The sequence below is a fragment of the Chlamydotis macqueenii genome, chromosome 24 (genome assembly GCF_036417535.1).
Source record: "Chlamydotis macqueenii isolate bChlMac1 chromosome 24, bChlMac1.mat, whole genome shotgun sequence".
NCBI classification, from domain to species: Eukaryota; Metazoa; Chordata; class Aves; order Otidiformes; family Otididae; genus Chlamydotis; species Chlamydotis macqueenii.
The window spans coordinates 4,408,624-4,434,979 of NC_141579.1; the positions used below are offsets into that span (position 1 = coordinate 4,408,624).

Below are 26,356 nucleotides of genomic sequence, written 5' to 3' on the forward strand. Positions count from 1 at the left end.
GCCCATAGCAATGCACCTGGCAGGGTTCAGCTGTGGCAGGTATGATTGAGTTGTCAGTGTGCATTGGCTCATCTCAGCGGGGCTTATGCTTTTCCAGCCAGAGACAGTAGAGGAAAATTCTCCTCTCGTATGCTTTATCTGCACATGAGTACAGATCAATTATTTGTTTTCTGGATGGATATTTTTAAAAACTATGACAGAATTGTAATTTTTGTGTAAAAGTATACTTTTTTTTTTCCCCTGATCTTTTAGACCAGATAAGAGAGAAACACAGATCTGGAAAGCTTGCTTTCCAACAAAGCACTGGCATGTTTTAGCTAAAAAGCAAAACAAATTTCTGCTGATTTGCTCATTTCTGTTTCTCCCGCCCTCCACCATTTTGGTACAGATCCCTTAGTCCCACCCCACCACCCTCCCAGCCAGTATAATTTAGCTGCTTATGAGAAATTAATGGAAATGAATCAGATTAAATACTTAAACATAGTAGCAACTCCAATTCTCTACCCAGTAACAAAGATCTTGCATGGGAATAAAACCTGTTACCGGTATACGTGAGTGCATTAATTTCTAGGCATCTTCCACTATTAGCATTTGGCAGCGATCGCGCAGGCTTTTCCAGCAGGACAGAGCCAGCGTTGGAGGGGAGCTGTGCTGGTATTGCTCTGTGTCTGCAGAGCTGGCCCTAGCTCATTTTGAGAGCCCACCATTATAAGGAATCCCGTGGAGGCAAATGGCAGGGGTAAGTTTGCACAGCGAGGGCGTGTTGGCACGATCCAACCCTGCAGCTGATCCAGCAAACAACTAGCTGAGTTTAAATGCAGTTGTCGTAGCACAGTTGTTTCAAAAGACTGTTGCAGTATCATTCTCTTGGCTGGAGGAGAATGTGTTTTTTCCTCAAGAATCCTGTGATTAAGGCACAACATAGAAAAAGCTGTCATGTTTAATTCCTGTCACTCTAGATGTAGAAGGCAGTTCTCACAGGGAAGACCTTGTTAGAGTCAATCATGGGAACCTGAAGAAATCTGCCAAGAAAACCCATCTGCGCAGCTGTACCAAACCTGTCACAGCTTAGTTTTAGAATGATTGTATTCAGATAATTTGTTTTACATCTCTAAATATAGCTGTGAAGCAATGGAGAACAGGGCTTGAAATCAACCCTCAAAGCACGTAAGAAAATTTAATTAAAGTCAGAAAGAAGGGCCATAGCAATAAGGAGAGTTAGATTAACTTCGCATCTACATTTCTTGCTTTCTCAACATAAAATGTTTTTTAAGTCACAACAGATTTTGTTGAAAAAAAAGTTTCATTTAATTTTAATATTTCCACTGAAAGCAGGTATGATGAAAGGGTTTCAGTTAGAGGTAAATGAGCAGCGGGGACTTCAGGACACAGAAATACATTTTCTTCCTTTTTGTGGAAGAACATTTTTAAAAAACTTCTTTTAGTATTTTAAAAAAAAGAAATATTTTTCTTAATTTCATTTTTCAAGAAATGTTACCTTATCTTCTCCAGTCGTCTCTCATTATTATCAATGTCTGCTTCTGTAACAAAACCTCACTCAAAGCAACAAATGCGGTTCTATATACAATGTTAATGTAGGGCTCAATACTTTGTGTGAAGGTAGCTGAGAAACTCTAAGTCTTCAGACTCCTATAGCAATAATTCATCACACAGGACTGGATGAGTAGGGTAAGAAACAGTGAATCAAATATTTTTTCCCCCAGAAGTGACAAAGGATAATTTTTACCTAAAAAAAAGCTCACATTTACCTAAAAAAACAAGCCATCAGAAAAAAAAATACTACTACTCAAAAATATCTATTTACAATCTGTGAACCAGATGCTCATTTACTCTAGTTCCACTGAATTAATTACTCGTAGCCACTGACAACCTGACCAGGAATTTGTATTACTCAAGTCTACTTTAACAAAATTAAATATCTACCTCTTTTCAAGTGGAGAGTTGCAAAGTACCAACAATTTCCCTGGTGATATGTGGTGAAATTTGACATTTCCTATACTTTGGTGTCTCATGGAATGAAGAAACACTTGCACACACAACCTAAAGATTCACACCTGAGCAATACAACTTGTCCTCCCAGGAATAGAAGAGCATGCTGCAGAGAACAGGCAAGCTACATGACTTAAAATTCAGGAAAGACCAGAACACAGGCACACCTCTGCTCCAGAGAGGTTGTTTCTGTTTGGTATCAGACAAAACCCAAAGGATAAATAAAAGAAAGAAGGGAAGGTCAAGACTAATTCTTTTCCCATGAAATCAGCACAGACTGCGTTTGTGTTCAATGGAGTCAGAAGTTCACCCAAGGTTTTCAAACTGACGTCCTCCAGTGGGGCAGTGAGGCTAGCTGTGAACAATAACAAAACTGGACACAAATTTTGCAAAAGACGACAATTTTTTTAAAAGGAAAAAATAAGACGACTCTAAAATACTTAAAAAAAAAAGAAAAAAAGAAAAAAGCAAAAAAAAAAAGCACCTTTAGAAACAGAGCAGAATGGCTCAAAGCAAAGCAAGTTTGGTGGTGGATAAAGCACAGTGCCATTGACCTTGGAAGTCTATGGAAAACCAAGGCTCACATCTAGACACAGGTCTCTGGTGAAATGAACTGGGTAACCTCGGCTCAGTTTGGGGGTTTACGGTATGTGTGCGTGACAGTAACAGCATGATAGACCCTTCTTATGGGAAGCTGTGAAATGAGTGAGGGGAAAAGAGGGTCCTGACATAGAAATCCTTCCAGATTAGAAATTGCCAGGCAATCCAGTGTGAATGCAGAGATTTGCAAGCAGAGGGCAGTGTTTTATGCTAATAGTAGTAAGCAAGGGCTGGTTCTTGAATTGAATGCTTGGAAGAGTATTACAATCTCACTGCTGGCGTTGAGAATCCTTGGGGAAGGTCAGCTGCAGTTTGAGTCCCTGGAGAGTTCTGCTGCTATGGGTTCCCTTAAACAAGACCTTCATTTGGGAGCATTTTGAAGGCACTGGAACGCCGGATGTTGCCCCAAGCATTGTTCCTAGAGAAGCTGCTCCATAGCTAGAAGTCAGAGCTCCTTTTACGTAGGATGGAGGAGTCATCTCAGTGGAGGTAGGTAGGTTGATTCCATCGGTACCAAGATCTGTTTGCAACACAGGGAATAAGAGCTACAATTGCCATGTTGTTAACAGCTTCCCTTGAAATAAACATCATTATTATTCTATTTGAAACCTTAGTTCAACTTGGCAGCCAGTAAATGATCCTTTGCTCCTATAGGAAGCTCATAATAAAACCCCTGTCTTTCTAAGCAACATCTTCCGTTGTGCTCATGATTTTACATAGTACCTGGCTGTTGGACTTCCTCCATGTAAGAGGCAGTCTGATTCACGGCACAGGATGATCCATGACTCAGAAAGCCCAGTAGCTATGGGTAACGCCCTCTACTCTCTGTTGCCTTCACACTAACACAGCATCACTGATGCTATGTAGCAGGAACTGCAAGTGTAGGGAGGCCTGAGCAGCACAGACTGTGGCAGAGGCATGTTCGGTGAAATAACCAGAAGGGCTCTGAGCCAATATGTGTGACTTAATGCTTTGTAGGATCTAAAGGCAGGGCAGAGGAGAAAAAAAAAATCTTTGTTCTTTTTTTATCTGCCACTGTGGAATAGTTAACTCTGCAGCAGAGCTCTCTGGGTGGCACTGCAGGAGAGAAAACTGGCTGTGGAGGGAGTTATCCAAACAGAAACAGCAAAATAAGCCTTTCTCTGCTTCCTCCACACAAGGAGCTAGTTTAGGACAGTCCTTACGGCCAGTGTTTCTTCTGAGGTTTTTTGTTTGGGTTTCTTTTTCCTTTTTTTTAAGCAGCACAGTTTTTCAGGCAAAACTTGATTTACTATTTGTCTTCAAGCAGAAAAAATAGCCATCTGTCAAGAACCTTCAAATTAGATGTGAAACTTCATGTAAGAACGTGCCACCACGTAGCTCCACATTGCTGGAGTCTCTAAGGTCTTGCACGTTCTTCTCTAAGGTCCCATTGTTTTTCTGCCAAGCCCTCCAAGTGCCTTTGCCAAGGAGCAAGCTGTGGCCCCCGCTACCTTACCCTGAAGAGTTGAAACCGGATGAGTTCATTGCAGCTTTGGAGTTGCTCTGGGCTGTGCCGGGGCTGCTGGCATGGAGTGCACTGCCAGGGGACGAGGGCCTGCTGGAGTTCCCTGGAGAACACGATGATGTTACTGCGTAGCAGAGAAAGCAGAATAAGACTGGGATCTCCTTTTCCTGTCAAGGACAGCCCAAGCCCAAACACTTCCACCGTATCTTGTACTCATCCTGTTGTTCATCTGACTCATTGTCTGCCCTGCCACGGCAAGGCAGAATCTATGCCCCAGCCACAGAAAAGGTGGGGATCTCAGGACTGCTCTCTCTGTAGTGCTTGGTTTTTACTGCTTTGAATCAGGGTGATTCTCCCCCTCTACTCTGCCCTGGTGAGACCCCACCTGGCATACTGCATCCAGTCCTGGAGCCCCCAACATAAGAAGGACATGGACCAGCCGGAGAGGGTCCAGAGGAGGGCCACGAAGACGATAAGAGGGCTGGAGCACCTCTCCTATGAGGACAGGCTGAGAGAGTTGGGGCTGTTCAGCCTGGAGAAGAGGATGCTCGGGGGAGACCTTATAGTGGTCTTCCAATACCTAAAGGGGGCCTACAAGAAAGATGGGGAGAGGCTGTTCAGTAGGGCCTGTTGTGACAGGACAAGGGGTAATGGTTTCAAAATAGAGGGAGGTAGATTTAGATTAGATATTAGGAAAAAATTTTTTACAATGAGAGTTGTAGAGCACTGGAACAGGTTGCCCAGAGAGGTGGTGGAAGCCCCATCCCTGGAAACATTCAAGGCCAGGCTGGATGAGGCTCTGAGCAATTTGATATCTAGTCAGGGATGTCCCTGCTCCTTGCAGGGGGGTTGGACTAGATGACCTTTGAAGGTTCCTTCCAACTCTAACCATTCTATCATTCTATGATTCTGAAAGGAAATCTGACAATGTTCTGCTGAAGAAATGCAGTAACCTACCCCAAGCACTCCTCTTGGTTGGCTTCTAAGTAAGCCTGGCTCCCAAACCTAAACACCTCAGTAACATTTGCCTAGGATTATCCTGGAAATGTTATCTAGCCCAGGAAACTTTCCATGTCTCTGTTCCAGCCAAGAGAAAGACTCGGCTGTTCTTATCCCTTGTACACTAGTTATGTGGGGATATTTCCCTGGCCAAACTCAAGGGTCTTATTAAGAGTTGCCTGCAAATGTGACCTAGAAACCAAAGTAGTCAGAGAGCAAGCGCAGAGAAAGGAGGGGAGGCATGGTGAGTGAGGCAGGTTTCTCAAGGCTTACCAGTCCCAGGCATGGTGCTATGCACTGGATTGACGGAGAGGGGCCCCAAGGACCCTGAGGTAGAGACCTAGAGAGAAGCAGAAGCAAACAGTAAGCAGTTGGCACTTATGAGGGTATAGATCACAAAATGCCACTCCTCTCATATTCCCTTTAGAGTGTGCTGGCTCCTAGGCAAGCTTCTTATCTTCATCTGAGGCTCCCACAGGTATCATACTGTAGCGTAGAAGCGCCATTCCCATATCCAGAGCCGTGGAAAGAAACCAGAATGAGTATTACATGTGCCTGACACTCTGCATAGGTCTAAATTTATGGATCAACTATGGAAAAGTGTGAAACTAACAAACGCAAGCCAAACTTTCTGGAAGTCCTGAGATCCAATTTGTAGGAGCCGCTGCATTTTGAATGTTTCAGACTGGATGTTCTCAGTCTGAAACTTCCCAGCTCACTCTCGTCTTGGGCATAAATAATCCTTTTCCCTTTAGGGAGTTCTTGATGGGTGAGAATTCTCAGGTGACAATTAGTAATTTGGTGGCTGCAATCAAAGCAAGCCTGGGGCACTTGTTGTTCAACCGTGATACTTTTAACTACAGGCAGCACGTTGTTCAGAATGACTGATGAGCAAAGGCATACTTTGTACAATGCATTCACAGAAAAATTATACACCAAAGCTACTGCTTCAAAAATTCATGGCTTGCAAGCAGCATTTTGTGTTTGTGACTGTAGACCAAAACTGTTGTGCAACAAGTGACCAAACTTCTTGCGATGTTTTCCTGCCTTCTGATGGATAATTCCAAAACCCAGAAGATTTCAAGATAAAATATTGCTTGCGAATACATACTCTCCCTCCCACTCACATGGGCTCCAGAACTAAAAACACCATAGGGAGGGGTTCCTACCACTTCTGTATGTGGAAGCAACTAAGCAACTATTAGCTAGCAGAAATGCAATAGTAGTTTGTTATCCACAGGAGCCACTGACAGTAGATTACAAGGACACGCTTTCACTGAGTCTTAAAACAGTTTCTCTTTTCCTCATCCTTCAAGGCAATGAAAATACATTTGCCAAAATGTGAATGTACAACATTAGAGAAGGACAATTAGCACTGCTTAAGTGTATTCTGCATTTCTGCACAGATGTAAAACAAGAAACTGATATGTAGATGGTTTCCATTAGGTTTCAGAGTTAACAACTAAATTGACACGAGTGGATGTAATTCTTATTCCATGAAATGCTGATTCCCCCTCCATTAACTCTGGAAAGCTTTTATTTACCAGTCTCAGGATGAAAAGTTTCAGGATAGCACCCCTATTTGGATAAGTTATCCTATGATTAAGCTGACCTGTACCTTCTAGGAAATTTGTGTTTTCTTTTTACTGTTTTAATGAATGGAATAAAAAGAAACATTCTGTAAATGCAACTATGAAATTCCATTCAAGTTGGGATGTTGAGTATATGCCCAACCTGTGGCTAGCCCAGCTGCCTCTCCACACTCCTGCAGGTGTAGTCCCCAGCTGGACTGTGGAGTGGGCTGGCCAGCAACTCGGACTTATGTGCATAAGGCAATGTCCTTTTCCAGCAAACTCCACTGTATCCCCCCACCATTTTCCCTTCTTGTTTGAGATGGCATGTAGAACTTCTTGATCCAAAGTCTCTTACCAGTCTGGAATTGTAGATAGGTGATTTGATGGGGGATGGCATCGGGCAGCTGATCCGTTTTTCCTTCTGGCGCCGGTTGCAGAACCAGACCCGAACCACCTCCTTTTCCATGGAGAGCTGCTCTGCTATCAAGGATATCTCCTCTGAACTGGGTTTGGGGTTCTGCTGAGAAAGGGCAGAAGGTTAAAGCAAGCCCCAAAGAGCTGTAACTTACAGCATCAATGTATGCTTCTGCTGCTGGAAAGGCAGAGGGCAAGAGTTGGGTTGGCTGTAAACTGAGGAGGGAAGAAAAATTGCTGCTATGACAAAGGGTAAATGTTTGGGTGAAAGATTAAGTTCTGTGATCCAGAAAGTGCCTCTGATTCAACATCGAGTCTCATGGAATCAGTGGGGGATGAGTCACAGTACTTGGCCCTGTTATTGCATAAAGCACCATGCTCTTTGATCTTCTCAGCACCTTAAACAATTGCTTGAGGGGACGTTAATGACTGGTGGTCTTTTTCTCACTACACAGGACACATGAGCTCTGAGTGCTGTTTATACATCTGCCTGTACCATCTCAGAAGAGCCATTTCTTCTTTTTCTTCCTCTATCCCTCTTTTATAAAGGGAATAGTACCTATCCTGACTTCTGACTCACTCATTTTGTGGTGCATTTGACAGCATGTAGCTCCATGGGGTTTGATCTGTGTTGGAGAGTTGAGTGTCAAAACAACCTAGCATGGAGATGCCAAGACATTTCCCTGTTACAAAAAATGCCTCATACTAGCTAAAAATTAGGTGCCCATAATAATTTGACAATGACAGTCTTTTGTTCTCAATAACAGTCTTAGGAGGAAATTTTAATATGACCAGATATGACAGACAAACCAAGAAAAAATAAGGCCTGGTCAAAAACTGGTTTGATGAAAAATTTTCAGCGGACAATTTGGTCCTACGGATTTAAAGCTGTTTGCTCTCTGTAGTGCCTTTTCTTTAAAATCTTGATGTTTAAAAAGTAAAAGGCTCCACTCCTGAAATGATTCAGCAGCATTATGTGGACCAACTTGTTCTGTGGTCTCACAAGACCTGCTTAATGGAGCATCCGTTTCCGTGCTGCACCATGGCCACGCAGTTCCCGTGACACACGCAGAGAGAAGAGGTGGGTGCAGAAGGTCAGATCTGGCTAGGGCGCTGATCAGTGGAAGACAATGAAGAGGTGTGGCAATGAAATTTTAATTCCTTTAAAACAACATTTACCAAGGAAATAATTGGGTTTGATTTCTTTGGTTTTGACACTTTTCCTGTTAACCCCTTCAAGCATTTTCTAACCTGCTATCAAAACAACAAAAAAAGAGATCTCTCTTTTTGAAGAGTCAGTGCTACTATGACCTAGCAAATGCCAAACTCAGAGAGAATTCACAACACATTGAAAGATTTTCCCCTCACATCTTGAAATCTTTTCTCCAACGTGGAGCGAATGTTGGTCTCAATGCTGGTTCGCTTCTTTCTTTTCCGTCCAAACATTTCATTCACTGAGGGGTAGGAGCTGGGAGTGCTCATGGAAGAATCCAAAGGGGCAGATTCTAGGGAAAGAGGGAGGGAAGAGATATTTATGAAGATAATGATTTTTTTTTTTTCATTCCTAGATCCTTTCTGGGAACTATGGCACCTCCTAAAGTAATTAAAGTGTTACAATATTGTGGATCCTTCTTCTGATGATGATTAAAATTGCTCTAACAGTCCCAAATACATCAATGATCTTGTCCAAATTAGAAAAGAAATGTAAGTGTTAAAATGTTAATCAACATACTATTTTTCCTTTTTTCCAGCTTGATTTCCAGCCTGCACTGATAGAAACCATGCATTTTCAAATGATTTAATTTCACACAGTTAAATGTGTTGACTTACACCACTGGGATCAGGCCTCATGTAGCTGAGAAACCTCCTGATGTAAATTGGTCAAACATGCAACTCCTGAAGGGCTGGGTGAAGCACAGGAGACTAATGTTACTCTTGCACAGTGCCTTGCGGGCAGCAGAGGACACCAGCCCAGTCCTGCTGCTACTGGGGATTCCCCATGTAGTGATATCTTCCTTTTCTAATTACTGCTCATGGGCTGATCTCTGAGCACTTTAGGAGCCCCTTCCTACTCTTTCTAGTTTACTCAAGGAGGGACTGAATGGACTAGTCCAGCAATTTGCCCCAGACCATGGAACAGAGCAAGAAGCAATGCAGGAAGGAACTGCCCCAGACACCAAATTGCAATGTGAATCCCATATTGCCAGAGAGCAAGGAGAGGTGTGGTTTGACATCTGGGCTGCTGTGCAGCCCACTGTGTGATCCACAAAGGGAAGCAGTCTGTTACCAGCCCAGCCGTAGATCCGAGAGGTCTGAGCTCCAGCTCCAATTTTCGTGGCTTTTGTTGGAGGTTCCTGGATGGATCCTCCTGTCCTGGTCAAGACTGCTGGCATTTCTGCATGTAATATCACTTACCTGCATCACTCAACCATTTCTCCAGCAGGGGTTTGAGCTTGCACATATTCTTAAAGCTCAGGTTGAGAGCCTCGAAGCGGGAAATGGTGGTCTGGCTGAAATCATTGCCATAGAGCTTCCCCATGGCAAGGCCAACGTCACCCTGCCAGAGAAGATCCAAATCACATAATGAGCTCAGAAAGAACCCTCACAGCCTCCTGCTGTCAGACAGCTTCCCAGGCTGCTTCCAGAATAGGTGCAGTCTAGTTTCCATGACCTATCTTCTAGAGAAAATGACTTCTTTTCACATGAGAGTCTGCCCCACACCTCTGAGCCTTTCTGTATTGAAGAAGATGCAGATAACGAGGTCATGGTAATGAAGTATTAGGAAGACTTTATCTTTTCATGTGTTTGGAAGGAGATGCTTCAAAGCAAGCCAAACTGTGTCTAAACCAGCCCTTCCTCCATCCACTCCTCTGCCACAAACTTCCCCAGCCAAACATGCCCAAATCACAAGCAACATCACCCTTCCCACTGATGAGGCTGCTCACCTGTGTGAACCCCAATTTGATTCGCCTTTGTTTGAAAGTCTTAGCAAACTTTTCCAGCTCCTCCAGGTCACTGGGTTCCTCAGATGCTCCTGATGGAGTTAGGTGCTTTGCCACTTGCAAATGCTGGGGTACGTCCAGGTGGGGTTCAACTGATGAGCCAGGGAGTCCAGAACGGCCCACAGCCTGTTAAAACAAAAAAAAAAGATGCGTAGAATCACAACAATAGAAAAGTACAGAATTTTCTCTGCCATTTGCCCTTAATGAAGCAGCACTTTTTGCAGCTGAGTGGTTCTCAGGGTTGGACTGTATGTTGAGGCGAGTTACCTGTGATGCCAGGCTGGGTCCCGGTTGGGAGAGGAGGAGGCTGCCCTGTTGCTGAGGAAAGGAGAGGATGTTTGGCTGCAAAGCTGAGGAGAGAGAGATACATCTGATCAGACCAGCTCCTTCATCAGCACGTAGGCCACCGTACATCACTCTGAATGACAAAGGCTCTGAACAGAAAATATCAGCTAGCTCTTGTTCAAAATATGAGAACTTCAGCCATTACAAATGTGGATGGGTCTGAGTTGGACTGTGAGAAATGAAAGGTTCTTTTCATGGCTTGTTTGTCTGAAAGAGATTGTTACAATAATGGTATGGGTAAAATATCTCCCCCACTTATCCCTGTGTGTAGCTCATTAACCTAAGGCTGAACTAGGGCACAGATGTTTTACAGAGACATCTAACTTTTATTTTAGATGCAGGATTTACTACATCCTTAGTGGTGATCTCTCCCAGTGCTTAATCATTGTAGCTGTTAAAAATATATGCATATTATTTCCAATAGAAGCTTTTCTAATTCCAACTTTCAGCCACTTGATCTTGTTAAAAAAATCATGATCCTACAGTCAATCTCAGGAGCCTACCCACTCTGCTTTCTACTGTACATTTCATTTTGAAATGTCATTTTGAAGCCACCTTACCCTTTATTTTCTACCCTACTGTATTTCAAATAAATTGAATTTCTTTTGGAATATATAAACTGACACCAAATGATGAAAGGAAAAAAGAAGGGAAATCTATAAAACTAAAAAAACCTAGTATTTATGGAGACTGCGTAATTGTTTAGTTGACAAACTGCCAAGTACAAGCCTATATGTCTTACAGGGAATGTCCTAAAGGATTAAGTAGTGACTGAGGCAGTGTAGTTCCCTAGAAATTTAGTTAGGTTCTTGAAGTCTGTTGTGAGTGCAAGCTATAGAATTTAGTGCAGATTTATAATCTTTCGTGAAACAGTCCGTATATTCTGTTGATTGTAACTGACAATTATAGGGAAAACTACAGAAGTTTATGGACTGCTGGGAAAAAAAAAAAAAAAAAAAAAGGAAAAAATATCATCTCCAGAATCAATCATTCCCCCTTTTTCTCTTTCTGTCTTTCCTTTTTTAATTTAGAGCTGAATGTGCAGGATCCCATTTATTTATTTAGATTTGTGTTTCAATAAGCCTCTCTAATGCTGGAACAACTTTGAATTTCAAATGCAGGCTGGTAATGAGGTGCACATTTTTAACAGTGAAAGTAATTAATCACTGGAATGGCTTGCCTAGGGACATGGCGGATGCTCTGTCATTTGGAGTCTTTAAAATCACGATTGAACACCTTTGCGAAAGCTAAGCCCTAGCTCAAATGAAAATTATGGACTGGATTCAGGAATCACCGGTTTGACAGCTGATGAGATGGAGGCTGTGTTTTAATAAGATGAAGACTTCAGCAGCAATATTTTGCCTGACAATATTCCCAGCATCTACCTGGCTGCTTATGTCCACCTTTACAGCACAGAGCTCTCACTCCCTTATTCAAGCGTGCCAGCATCAGCTGTCTGAAGGGCTGCACAATTAATCACGTCAGGACATAATGAATCAGACCCGGAAACTTATCTGGCTTAAAACCAGCTTTAAAACACTAAAATCAAACCAAACCAAAAAATGTGTCCTCTTGGAAAGGTTAAGCCCACAGCCAAGTCCCTTTGGCCATGAACTGATGTACCCATCAGTCAGAACTCAGGAAACATTGAGGGTGTTCCCATGGTGGCCCAAGGGACAACTTCAGGAATATTTCATGCATCTCTTCGGTATAAAGAATGCTCCACCTGTGTCTGTAGCAAACCACTAATTCCACAAAACAAATCTGTGCCTTCACTTTCACTCCCTAGTGGTTGTGCATGCACATGGCAAAGGGTCATTAAAACTTGGCAATCATCTATTCCAATGGAAGTGCTCTTGCACAAAAAGCTGGCTACTGGCCAGAATACCCAGCCTTTTCCTAGTCTGGAACCAAAAGGGGTCATGGCCAAACAAGTGGCCGTCTGCTGGAGGGGTGATAGCTGCCAAAGGATGTCACATAACAGAAGAAATTTCACCTCTATAAAAGGAAGCAAGTTCTATTTTCCAGCATAATGGAAATTATACGTTAATAAAAGCAGACAGCAAGCCATAGTTTATCCTGATCCTGCCATTTCAATCATACTAAATTCTAGATTATTGTTAAATGTACATTAAGTAGTTTCTTTATACATCACTCAGCATCATTTGTCAGAGAGAAGAGCTTATACACTGTTAATGAGAAGGAGGTTTCCCACTTGTCCAAAATACAACAGTTTTGGAGCTTATGTACAATTGCTTTCAAGCTGCAGAGATTTTAAGGTTTTAATTCTGAATTTTAATTCATACAGAGGGATCTCTGCTGTGGAATAAATCAAGAATGTGAGCAAAGGACCAAAGTCCCTTTGCATCTGCCAGGTTATAGATCAAAGCCTATGTTTGTCTGTCCACCAGCAGCATAAAACTTCATCAGTGGCATGCCAGTATCCCCACTGCTGGAGAAATGCCATAAAAAATATCAGTGGCAAAAACAGAAACACAGGGACTTTCCCAAGCACTGAGTTCAGTCCTTAGTCATTTCATCCCTTTTGCGAAGCTGATTACACACTGTTTCAGAAGCAGTTAGATCTCCTGTCCCCTCCTGCCCCATGGCTTGAAAGCCAACCGGATGCTGTCCTGAGTTTCAGAGGAGGGATCCCTAGCAGGTCTGCAAAGACTGGCCCCAAGGTGGCACTCTTGGCGCACACAAGCCACAGGTGCCAGGGGCATCTCCGGAACTAGACCCTTCCCAGAGAAACTACTGGGATCATCCTAGCATCCCAGCTGCAGGTGAACAGACACCATCATGCCGGGAAAACATAACAGACCAAATTAAAAGCAACAATCATAAGAAGAGAGGGTTTTCCTAGATATGTATCTGCTTTTAACAATGCCCCTTTCAGCTTTTATTGCTCTTACCTTGTTGCCCGGCCTGAGACTGAGACAGAAGAAACTGGGGAACTGACTGCATATGACCAGGAAGCAATACAAGCTGCTGCAGGGTGTGAAGAGAGCTCATATCCTATGGGAAAAAGCAAAGGGAGCGACAAAATTCAGATGTCTGCTCTTCACACAGCATCACCTCTCCTATAATGCTTCGCTGCTCTTTTATACCATCCTTGAACCGATTCACACTTTTAATTTAATTGCCAACACACCAAATTTGTGTAATCTGTGCAATGGAGAGCTACAGATGCAGACGTACTCCAGGATCTGAAGTTTTCAGCAGTATAAGAAGAATTCTGTGCACACAGAGACATCCACATTGTCTACTTTTATCTGAAAAAGCCATTTCTTGAAAAATGACATTTTTGAGGCACTGACAATCAAAATCTAGTTGTTAGAAGTGAACCGTCTTGGATTTCAGTTTCTTCCAGATAATGTGTTTTCCGAGAATGAACTCCCTAAAATCACTCAGGAAAGTGCAGCTGACTGTCTCATCTCACAAACAGAGAGCCTACTTCCCACAGAAGGCTTGTTTCCCAGCCAGCCGTGTGCTGAGATGGGACAGAAGCAACGCCTAGCAGTGCCTGATTCTCTGCATTAACAGCAAACACATTGCAATGGTCACAGTGATCACATCTGAAAATGTTTCCTGTTCTTTACCATGTAGCTTCCAGGAATTCCCCAGTCTACATTGAGCAGAGCAGACAATAGGTACTGAGATTAGGTTTACATCCTAGTGCTGTTTCACAGTACTGGGGTCCCAGCCCCAGGTCCATTGTAGGGATTAGGGGGTAAGAGTTTGCATTTGCTTGAGATAGACCTCAAAACGAAAAACAAACAAACAAAAAAGCCCCAATAAGACCAACTTTATCTAGAGAAAGGAACTCATTACTCGATAAGATGAGCTCTTTGAGCTTCTCAAGAATGGTTTTGAAGCCTTGGGGAACTTGAACAGTCCCCGACTTGTCTAAGGGATCTGAATATCCCACGAAGGAACGAGAGAAGAGATTACTGAGCAGCTGTGTGGCCTTCTGGCACCTAACTCCCCCTAGCATTTAACAAGAACTACGTGCTAAACTCTAGTTTTTTACCTTAGGAAAAAAAAAAATATCCCCTCAAGGAATTAATTTCTTCTCTTGTGTAAATCAATTGGAGCCAACATATTAAAAGACGGCTATACTGGTTCAGTTCAAGAGTTAATCTAGCCTAGGATCCTATCTCCAACAATGGCATTAACCAGACATTCATAAAAGAGGAAGACCAGGGCAAGCGTATCTAAAATTTCCCCTTGGTGTTGTCTCAGCCTCCTATTATTTTAAATTCAATGGATTTCCTGATCATGGTGTGGTTTGCTTACTTAGTAAAACCTCACAGAAAATATCTTCCAAGTACATGTCCAGTCTACCTTTGAACCCACGTAAAACTTTCTGCAGAAAGAAAGAGCATGAGGAGGAACCTGACTTTTGTCAACACCGATTCGCCTTTCCAATTTAGTGTCCATCATACCATCAAAGTCTCCTTTTGCCACTGTCAATTGGCAAGTATCTCAAAACCAGCCTCTTCTCCAGAGGTTCACTAACCAGCACCATTTCAGACTTCTGGATCCATGAAGCAGCAAAGTCACTTACCCCCGCAATCTGGCTTCCGGGCATCATTGATGATCCCTGCACAAGGTGACCAGACCTAGGGGGGATTGTAGATTGCAAGGAGTCGCTGAGGTCTTCGGTTTTAATCTGAAAAAAAAGCAAAGTTGTTGCAGTATTAGCAAGCAGAGACGAGGGGATGGCAGGAGGTGTCGGGGGGCAGGAATCTGAGAGGCTGGAGGGTATCGGGAAGGGGCTCATTTCAGAGGAAAGCTAGAGGTCAGAACTCACTGCTTCCATCCCTGGCTTTGCATCTCCCATTTCTCCTCTCCAGTTTATAACATGGACATAGTTTTCCTGCTCTGCCAAACCAAGGGGAGGCTTGCAGTTTGCTCAATTAAAACAAATAAATTAAGACACTTTAGGAAGTAATCAGGTTCCAGTGACTTAGCAGGGTATAAAACATCTGAATGCTTTCCTCAGACAAAACATTTTGTGCAGTTATAAGGCAGACACAAAGCAATTCTCCTTTATAGATCACGACTGGCAACTTGATGGTGAAGTTGGCTATAGATTTTGTTCTTCAGGTGGCAGAGAACAGTACAAGGGGATGGGGAAGGAAAGACCGTGAAGTAAAAGATTACAAAAAGCAGTATAACCTTCCAGACTTGAAAATGCAGCACACCACACACCAAACTTATTTGCTCAGCTTCTACCAGAAAGCAACAAGAAATTCTACTTGGTCGGGCAAGGAAAAATCTGCTTCCTTAGCTAGAACAAGTTGTGGAAAAAGAACTGGACTACTTCACAAGTGTCAGCCCTTTGTTCAGTGGTCGTTTTGACCTACTTTAGTGTTCAAGGAAGACTTCTCTCTACAAAAAAAAAAAATAATTATTTCTGAGTTCACATTCTTAAGAGAAGAATTTGCCCAGGGACCAGAACTGAATCCTTGTGCCTGCTTTATTCCATAGTCTCCGTGTCAATTTCTAACATTGCTACTACATTAAAAAAGCAAACTAAAACCTTTACATCACTTTGCATTAGCTGAAATCCTTTGGTAAGGCTGACTGGGACAGGAGAGAAGGGAACCTGGTTGGGGAGATTTTAGAAGTTTTTAGGTTTATTCCTGAAAGCTGTCTGAGGAGTGTCTATGTGCAGATGCTATGCACAGGAGACAGAAAAGTCATACAAAGCTCTGATAACACATTTTGTCTAAGAAAAGATCCAAGCAAACAGTTTCCAAACTTAGGCTTAAGTTTTTCCTAAGCGTGAGAATGCCTGGAACAAGGCTCACATCATCAGTCCCATTCCTCATCTAAGCCTTTCCAGTGGCAAGAAGAGGCTCCAGTTTCCACAAACTGGAAAAACCAGGAGGACACCAGAAAGGATAGGTCTTGAAAACACCGTCCACGAGCTCAGCATTGCAGATTCACTCTTACTACTGGGGCTGAACCTCACCATGTCCCATCAAATTACTCCAGAGCCCAACATCTGCCAGCAGACAAGTGGGGTCGTGTTTGCAGGGGTTTTGCAGTGCTGATGTGGTCTTTAGGTCATACAACCTCCTGCCAGCAGAGGGGGACGAGAAATTCAGCTTCTAGAAACAATGGCCTAAGCGAGTATTTTCAGTTGAGAGAGGTTTTATTTCAATTTGACTAAAGCAAACAGATGCACAAAATCTCCGCAAAAGCAAAGGAAAAAAATGAGATTACAAGAGGCTCGGAGCCGCAGTTCAGGGAGCTGGCCCTGCAACATTAACCTCTGCGTTCTGGAAGGCGCTACGCAGAGGGAAGAGAATTACACCATCTCCTTTACATTACAACTATAACTCTGGACACTGCCGAAACTAGTTTTGCAATAATACTAACTCCTTGCAACAAGAGTTATACACGGTATGAATTCCAGTTCTTTCCTACCTTTCAGGTTGGCATGATCATCCCTCTTAGCCTGGCGAAAAAGTTCAGATGGAAAGATCTTCTTGATTACTATCAGTGCGGATAGCGTCTGTGTTACTAAATGTTAGACAAAGGCTCAGGAGAATACACCGTTACCCCTGAGCCATCCAGTTGCTGCAGGAAAATGGTTTTACGCACGTTTTTCTTTCTGAGGGTGCAGTAAAAAAAAATCATCTGAGCCAAAAAGTAAAAATTAAAAAAAAAAAAAATTACCCCTGCTTGCAATTCATGTGTGTCTGCCTCACACAACGCAGTCATCCAAGTCTGAACAGTCCCAAAAAGAAAAGTTATCCGCGTCTTAGAGAACAAGGCACTTGATCCCGCCTAAGTTATGATCCCAATAAGAGTGGAGTGTTGAAGAAGCACAAGCCATTTCCAAACTGAAATCAATTTTTACAGCTGCCAAGCGGAATGATTTGGAAGCGTTCCAGGGTGAAAGGGGTGTGTAGCTGCATCCCGGCATCGCACAATATGAGAACGGGAGGTGGGTTTGGCAAAGGACCGGTTCCCGATTTAAAAACAACAACATCTCCCACTGCTCCGTCCCTGGAATTCTCTGGCTCCCTCCTGCACAGTGGGCGGGAACCTGGGTGTTCTTGACAAATCCTTCTTCCTTGCACCTTTTTTCATTGGGTTTAAGCTCAAAGTTACCTCTCACTCCTCTTCCTCTCCCCAGCAGGCCTGCAGCTGGCTAACTGTTCATTAGCGAGAGTTCAGGGTATATCCAAAACTTTTGGGATGGTTTATGCAAATCCTGAACCTTCGTTTTTTTCCCTAGCTAAACCGGCAGTATTACCAACTGTACATTAAAAAAACCAAAACCAAAAACCCCAAAAAACCACACACATTGTGGGCGAGGCCAACTCAATATCATGAGACTTCCTTAAAATAATGTAAATTTCAAATTAATAAAACAAAAGAAGGAGTTGCCTTCTCCTTTCCCAGTGCAACTGATTCATATTCGTGGGCATTTTCTACAAATATGAGAAAAGTTTTCTTTAAGGATCCAAAAACAATGTTGAAATTATCACAGAATCATCTCATGTAGGTATTTGATGAGAACTCTGCTAAAACATTGCAAGCGAGCAGCAGTGATTTAGTAAAAACCAGGACCAGATCCCACTGTGGTTCCTCAGGACCTTGGTTTTACATGACAATCAGGACAGATGGGGAATGGGGAACAAGAAGTTGTTGAGAGCAAACCTACGCTTCTTCCCATTGAACGTGATTTGCAGAAATAACACTATCTATGGAAAAACAAACAGTGGGACCAAGCAATGCACTGCAAACACATCCTGCTCATGACACCTAGGGAGAGGCACAGAGCCTGGCTTGCCAATTGGGAATCTACAGGCATCTTCCCCCTGAGCTGGAGGGGAGTCTCTGGGCAGGGCTGGGAGCAGCTTCAAGCTCCTCCCGAGGAGGTAACGGCAGGTGGCGGCACTCGTACATAGAGCAACCTGGGGCATCTCTTGGATAGGATTGGAATCACACTTGCAAATCTCAAGTGGATGTTTTCACAGCCTTAAAATAGGGTCAGCTGCCCCCAAGCAATCAGAGTGAAAAACACAGGAAGGGTGACTGGGTGGAAAGAGAGTCCTTTCCTTAGTTGGCTAGCATGTCTGCTGGGCCTAGCCAAGGATGGATTGTTTCTTACCTATCTCTGGCCTAAAAACAAAAACAAAAAGCAAAACAAACTAAGAAACATATTGAGGGCAATGGAAAATGATCAAAGCTCTTCAGCTTGCTTGCGTAACCGATTTGTGGAAGGTGTTTCATAAACATTTCATAAGAAGGAGAATTATGAAGAAAACATCTCCCAACCTGCCTGCAATTACTGCACAAACTCTTCCTTACCAGTAGGAAGAAGGGGAGGGAAAAAAAAAAGTACATCTGTTTTGTAACTGATCTGTGAACTTTTGGCAAACATTCGGCTCATGAAAACATCCTGCAGACATATTGCAAAGCTGTAAAAAGCCAGCCTTACATGAGGAAGTTGGAAAGATTCACCTTAGCAGCTCTGACTTCACCGTGTGGAAGGACGTACCCTTCCGATAGACAGACCGACTGACCCATGTTTGATTCAACGGACTGACGGTTGGATCACATTGGTTGGGCAGGACTCTGGCTGCAGCCTTCCTCGTTTAGGCCCAACTTAGGGTCACTGCTCACCAGTAATCTGAATTGGTCTTCCTTGTCTGTTAGACACCAAAGCAGGCAGCCTGAACGCAGCCCCAAGCCACCTACTTCTGATGAGCACTTCTGATACAATGCAAGCACTGCTCCATCATTCTCTTCGCAAAGGTGGGACCCACCGACTGATTCAGCACCCAGAGCCTCGGATGCTTTCCCCAAATCGAGATAAGAGATCTCTGTACCCTGCCAGAGCGAGGCCGTTAAAGCCATGACAGCCTTCTCTGGCAGCAGTTATGCAGGAACTGCGGTCGTTATTGGAAGATAGAAAACAATCATATTTGTTGTGTAGTTTCTGTTTAGACAGTAACCTCTTTGAACCAATATTTATCTGCCTTCATATCTGGCTTATCTCATAGTCAGCAACTCACAACTGTTTAAGAGTTTGACATACTCCTATCCCTCCCTCCCCCGTTGCAGAGTGGTAAGGCTATCTCACTGGATAGAGGACAGTCAGGTGCACACAGACCTCAGAGGGTCTGAAACAATTGCCCCTCGCTGAAAACGAACATCACAGTTCTTCCAGGGCTGAATCACTCCCAAAGCGCTGTTCGATACAACAGGGCTGTCTGAAGCTGCCCCAAATTGATTTGCCTAAAGTCAAGGGAGGAAGATTTATGATAGAAACAGGTACCAAAACCGGTTCAAAGGCTACTGCAGTTAACTAAGCCTTCCCACCTTTCAATGGTGTAAGTGTACTTCTCTGTGAATTACCTGCACACGTGGGCATCATAAAATAAAAAATACACTAATAATAAATTATGGCAATAGTAATAATGGGCTTGCAATTACTATTTCCACATGTACTATCCTGCACGTACAGCAAGGGTTAACAGACACTCAGGAAAAAAGCAGAAAACCCTTATGTCAATGCAACGATATTCACCCTATAACATTTTGTATCTTTTCACAGTGAAGGGTGGGATTTTTCAGCAGCTGTCAGCATGACAAAAGAGGAGTTAATCCCATGCTGAACGCCTAACAGACTATATCCTAAAACTCAGAACACTGAAAAATTAAAATTTAATCCCTAACCTCAACACACCTGCATCACAGCTATATGAGTTTATTTACTGAGGCCTAATCTTACATGCTTTATCCTCTAAGCTTCAACACGAGATGTTAATAGTTGTGCCTTAGCGGTAGTATAAGTGGGAGTGGGAAATCAACACTTTAAGAGTAACTGAGCCACATGCTTCATGAAAGAGAACAAACAGAACCACACTCAGCTTTGCATTCATTGGCTTTCTGATACAGCATTTCCCTAGCATTTTTGCTTTTTAACAGAAAACGGAAAAGGAAAGAAGTCACCCCTCTCCTCTGTGCTGAATGATAAAATGATCACATGTGGCACAGCAGGCTTCAAAAGCAGGTGGTGGGCAACGGAGTGAAGAACCAAAACCAGAGGTGGGAAGAGCACCTGCCCCGAATGGCCAAGCTCATATTGGTGCCTGCTCAGGTACACACGTCCGGATGAAAGGCTGTGCCCCACGTTAGAGACCACAGCCTCTGCAAGAGCCTCAGGAGCACAGAAAGCAGCTAGTGCTTTCGGAAGGTGATCTGTGTTCAGGGAGCACAGAACTGGCAAAAAGATATTGAAAAGCAACCACTTACAGTATCTTCGCTCTTACTATTGGTGCTCAGTCATGCGGAACCTTCTCTGCCAAGGCCTTTGGACATGCCAAATTGAAAGTATTTTAAAAGAGAGGAAGGGAAGATGCCATTTTCTTGGTCAGAATGGCGAGGATCTCCAAACAAACCATGGAAAACAATTTTACTATCGTTAAGGCTGTGATTTCTCTCACATCTCCATTCCAGGACTCTCTCTGCCCCTTCCTCCAGAGATATCCTCAGCCCAGAGGTCCTGCCCTTCTGCCCCAACCTTCTCAAGCATTGCAGCACTGCTCCCTGCATCTCTCTCAATTTCACTTGCCCAACTTCCAAAGCTCTCCAGAACTCCACCTCTGCCTACACCTTTGTGCTTATCTTCTCTGCTCCCACCCTGGGCTGCATCCCTGCCCCTTTCCTTATCAATCCAATTTCACACACACCGGGCTTCATGGCTTCTCCCATGCCCTCTTGCATGCTCACACAGGTTCCCTGGAGCCTAATCATGTTCCTGTTGAAGTCAGCAGCAAAGTTACCTTATTGGGCTTTTCTGGGGCCAGAACCAGACCCTTAACTGTTCTCCAAAGTCCCCATATGAAAAATTTCCCCTTTTCATGGATCTTTTGTCTAGGTGGAGCAAACTGTGATTGTTCTGGATTCTCTGTGCCCTCTGGCTGCCAACCAGTCACAAACCATCTGAATACCTGGCACTGCCTCACTGCTGCACAGTACCAATGTCCCTGGATCCGTCATCCATGAGGAGGGCAGAGCACTGTTCACCTAGCAAGTCATGGCGCAGGGTACCCCTTGCTAGCAAGGCACTTTCCACCACATCTTGCATTTGAAAAGAATGAGCTTGGAATTAGACAGCTCCCGTGACTGGGGCTGGCTCCATCCCAGCTCCACAGATTTCTCTGATTGGTTCACGGTAGTTTTGGCACCAGTTGCCGTGCCCCAGGGAACTGGGACACAAGAAGAGCAGCTAGAGGGATTGCATTAAATATACACAAGTAATATAATTAAAAAAGAAAGGGAGAATGAGAAAGATCAACTTCACTGGAGAGTATCGCATAGCTTTTCATTTTGGGTGGAGGGAATGAAGTCTAGTGATTGAGGGGAAGAGGGAACTCAGAGCCAGTTCTCTGCTCCCAGCTGGGTAGCTTTGGGCAACTTCTATGTATTGGGGAAGCAGGGCAAGAGGGTTTCTTGCTAGCATAAACCCAACGCCTGACTCCTAAGGGGTTGAGCAGCCCCAGCTCAGCCCACTGATTTCACATGGAGCGCTAGCTGATCAGCACCTCTGGGAAGAGAGAAAGTGCACTCTGATGTCAGGCTTCCAAAATTAGAGGCCTTGCTTGAAACCCCATCGCCTTTACCCTTTTATGCTATGACTTGCCCTTCTACAAAATGGTGTAGGGCCCCACCCTTGCTGGGTGGTGCAGGCTTTTGATTGAATTCTTGGAGCTCACCAGATGAAAGGCCTTCAAGAATTCAGAGTCCTCTCCTTATTACCGATGAGCCATTCTCCAGTAGGCAGAGGAGTCATATCCATGCACAGTAGTTCGTGCAATTCAGTGCTTAAAAAGGTGCCGGGCAACCTAAGTAGTGGTTTGACAGTGACAACCATGCCTTGAGCTTAGTTTCTATTGTGGAAACAATTGTTATGTCCCTTTAGACAGGTCCATGAAACTAGGGCTTGTCCCCTGCGAGCCTAGAAAATATTTCCCAAAGGATGATAGGAGTTCACTTGAAACATGAATTGCATGAAGAGAAGACCTATCTGTCTCTCCTTCATCTCTAAGATAGCTTTAAAACAGCTGTACAAGATATATTGCCAGTGGACCAAGGCAACAAGCATAGGAAATACCTTATAAAAATAGGTTGCTCTTTAGAAGCCTGGAGCAGGAAAGCAGGAGTTTGTGAACGGACTGCAGTTGGATCTTGAGGAACAGACACTGAACTCTGAAGCGATACTGAGCTGTTGTCAACTCTTCTTGGCTAACATAAATTTAATTTAATGGTTTCAGTCAACCTCTTGAGAAAATATTTTAAAATGTCAAGTCCTTCCCCCTGCTTCATTCGCCCTTTCCCTCATAAGCTTCTCCAGAGACTCACTGGCCTGTTTTGGAGTTCACTCCCAGCAATCTCATCTGAGGGCCTCTGCAAGGTGCCAGAACAAAACTAGCTTGAAGAAGGGGTTCCTCTACATATCTGTCCTAAGCAAAACAGTGCCATATATAGAAACAGAGGACTTTCCCTTCAGTCAGAGCTTTCTCTGATGCTTTCCCAAAGGGCTGCATTTCAATGAAGAACCAGTGCACACATACAAATTTATGCAATCAGTCTATCCCTAGGACAGAGCAAGGAAACTTCAAAAGGGAAAGGCCAAGGTAGTGTACAGCTTAGATCCAGTGTCAGTCAAGGCAGATACGGACAGCCAGGTTGATTTCCAGTTAGTGAAGGCTCAAGAGATGAAAAGCAGATGCAAGACTTAGGCTGATACCCTGGGGCAATGTGGAGAAGAAGAGAGAGTGAAATCTGAATTTATCCCCAGAGGGGAGAAGGAAGCAGGATGTGAACCTCTCCTTGAGAGGAGGGCAAAACAGGACTGGGATGGAAATCTGGAGGGCAGCCTGAAAGCTGAACTACCCACAGGGAAAAACCAAGCAGGAACAGAAATGACATATAGGGAACACATGAGATTAGGGGGAGGTGGGAACACAAAGTGGAATGAAAAACTATGAGAGAGATCCCCGGGGGGAGGGAAGACCTGATGGAGCAAAATTAAATCTGCAGGGAATTTTGCATCCCAGATATTAATAATGAACTACCTAGCAAGTTAGGCCCTTCCTTCAACCTTCAAAAGGATGGAGGGGAGGAAGAACCTGTCTGTGGTTGAGCACAAGACTATGAATCAGAGAATCGGAGTCCGTATCCCAGCTCTGCCAGGGAGCAGGTCCCTGGATTACAATACGCCTCAGTGTCCACAGGCAACTGTCCTATAAAGCATCCACTGATTTCAACTGCAATCACTGTGCTCAGCATCTTTGGGAAAAGCCAGGTAGTCAGCTTGTGTCTGCCTCATCTGTAAGACAGGGTTAAACACCTCCCTACCTTCCGGAGGAACTGGGATGCTAAATTCATCAGCAAAGTACCTTCAGACGTGTGGGTGGAAAGTACCAAACAAGGTCAGAGTGATGTTAATGGCACTGAAAAAGTGTCATCAGTGATTTTAGATCTCAGATGCAGTTTGTCCACTTTAATTTTTCATATTGTGTCTACAGGACATCAGCTGTGAAGACCTGAGACAACTCACTCTACTACCTCAAAATAAACCCCACATAAACCTCAAAAATTAAAGTTCATTCAGGAAGGAGGTCCTGAGAAAGGGGAACCCCTTTGGCATCTCTTGCAGGGAGCAGGGCAGTAACACACAGGGTCCTTTCACTTGGTTTTGGAAGGGAAGAATTTTTCAACAGACCCAATCTCTCACTGCTCTTTTGTGATACAGTAGCAGACACACTCAACTGGCCAAAAAAAAAATATCTAGTCAGGTCCTACTGACTGGGGTTCTTAAGCAGCTCAATTATTTAATGCTAGCTGACCATGGGAAGAGAAAAATTGTGAAACGTGTCCCTTAACAGTCATGTGCAGCAGTCAAAATGGCAGTGTGTATGACCCGATGTGCAAATGTAAGTGCTGAACTAATGCGCCTATGAAATACGAGGCCACTTCAGTTGCATATCTTCTTTCCTCATTTTGTTCTGGATGCTTCCCTCTGTGTTCTGAAGGTCTCTCCTGCCCCAGCAACACATCTCCGAGCTACATCCTTTCCCCAATTTAATTCATCCTAGGATCCTATTTCTAGGAAGCCTATTGGAAAGGGATATATATCGTTATTTCATCCTCTGATTGGTATAAACAAAAGAAAATAAAGTAATATGAGTAGAGAATCAACAGAAAAATTCAAGCTGTGCTGAGCCCTGGGCTGCTCAAGCACACCAATGCCTGCTGGACTGTCTTAAATATTGTAAAGTCTCATGGCAGGATCACCTTTACATCAACACAAATATTAAACCTTTCATTATTATTAAACAAATGACAGCCTGTCTGCAAGGGGTAGCTTTTTGCTGGAGTGAAACTGCGTGTCATATTTGGATAAAGAGCACATGCAGATCCTGCTAAGCCTTTCCTGCACTGGTAACACAACCTTTCAGCTTTATTTCAAGAGAGACGTATCTGCCATTGCTGGGAGATATGTGCTTGTCTGCGGACTGTCTTTCAATGCTTGAGAGCATGAAGGGGCTTGGAGAGGACCTTTCATTCCCTCCTCTGGAAGGAGAGGAGATCTGAGCCTTTGTTCCTCGCTGGCACTCAGAGATTGCATTGCTGCAAGGACCAACAGATGACATGGTCCTACACATCACCTTCCTGATGGAAAATAAATCAGTGATTCAGCATCAGTGTATTTTCCTCCTTCAGCTACAGATGGATGCACAGCACTGTGTGCTGGGCTACAACACTCACATCATGCACACAAGCCCTGTCATCTCCCAAAACCTTCAGCCCTAGCTGCATATATGTATTCCAGAAGGCAGTACTATCTCAGGGATTAACTCCAGACACAGGGTGGATTACCTGGCTCTCTAGAACAGCTCTCTTCAGAGCGATCTACAAAAGCAAACAATGCAGTATTTCCTTAAAGGCTGAATGCTGCATATATCAACGGGGAAATAAACCAGGCAAGACCTGGTAAGACCGCAGTAGCATCACCTGGTGAGGATCACCACCTTATAGCGAGGAAAAGTTTTTATTTCAACACTTTGAGTCAGACCTTCTCCTGGTCCCACTCAACACCCTTTTGTGGCAAGACTCTGAAGCCACGTTTGCAGAGTTACTGACACGCTCTGAACACAGTCCCAAACCATCAAGAAGCAGATGTCCCTATCCAGGTTGCCAGCACTGAAGGTGAAAGTTTATTACTGTCTCTTTGCATTTCCCTTGATATAAACAGGAAACTACGAGCATTAGACTCACTAACTAAAAAGGCAAACCAGATAGGCAAGGCAGAAGATGCTTCTTTTTCCATACACACCCTTTTCCCTCTCATTCACATACAAATTACTGTTGCATCCAGGTGGGAGGAGAGTTTGAAGAGGGGAGGGAGGAAGAAATGTTTGCCAAATAGGTTGAGGGATCAGAAGGCAGTTTTCTCATAAAGCGCAGGGCTGACCCACAAACTGCAAGAAAACCTCAAACTCCACAAGAGTTTCCCTCCTCCCCATATGCAGGGTGAGAGCAGTCACAGCAGGGAATTGGTAGGCAAGTAAGGGGTCTAACCAGGTCACTCCACCCTTCTCTTCCCGCCTGGAGCGTAACATGGGAGGGAAACAGACCTGAAATGTAGGCCATCTACAAAGACCGGGGGAGAGGCTTAAACGATGTGAGATTTATGATCTTCAAAGTGATTAGCGCCCAGCACTCCAAATAAAGTCAAAGAGAGCTCAGCAGCTCTTGCATTCAGTTTGGAGTTGGGTTTCAAACCATACTTCTCTGGCTTCAGTTTGAAAACTTGAATTGCAAGGTAACAAAAAAAAAAAAAAAGCACCACCCAAAACCAACCTCAAACCCCAAACCAAAATTAA

General features: G+C 43.8%; 1 protein-coding gene across 1 annotated transcript in view; it reads right to left on the reverse strand.

The window, feature by feature from the left end:
* Positions 1–3,090: 3,090 nt before the first annotated feature.
* Positions 3,091–26,356, reverse strand: part of POU2F3 (POU class 2 homeobox 3) — a 42,157-nt gene continuing 18,891 nt past the window's right edge. The window contains exons 5-14 of the mRNA XM_086766199.1: positions 15,001–15,105; positions 13,346–13,448; positions 10,353–10,435; positions 10,029–10,211; positions 9,499–9,640; positions 8,452–8,588; positions 7,025–7,186; positions 5,369–5,435; positions 4,088–4,220; positions 3,091–3,130 (exon numbers count right to left, since the gene is read on the reverse strand). Of these exons, the coding sequence (XP_086622325.1) occupies positions 3,091–3,130; positions 4,088–4,220; positions 5,369–5,435; positions 7,025–7,186; positions 8,452–8,588; positions 9,499–9,640; positions 10,029–10,211; positions 10,353–10,435; positions 13,346–13,448; positions 15,001–15,105 (1,155 nt within the window). The remainder of the gene's footprint in view (positions 3,131–4,087; positions 4,221–5,368; positions 5,436–7,024; positions 7,187–8,451; positions 8,589–9,498; positions 9,641–10,028; positions 10,212–10,352; positions 10,436–13,345; positions 13,449–15,000; positions 15,106–26,356) is intronic.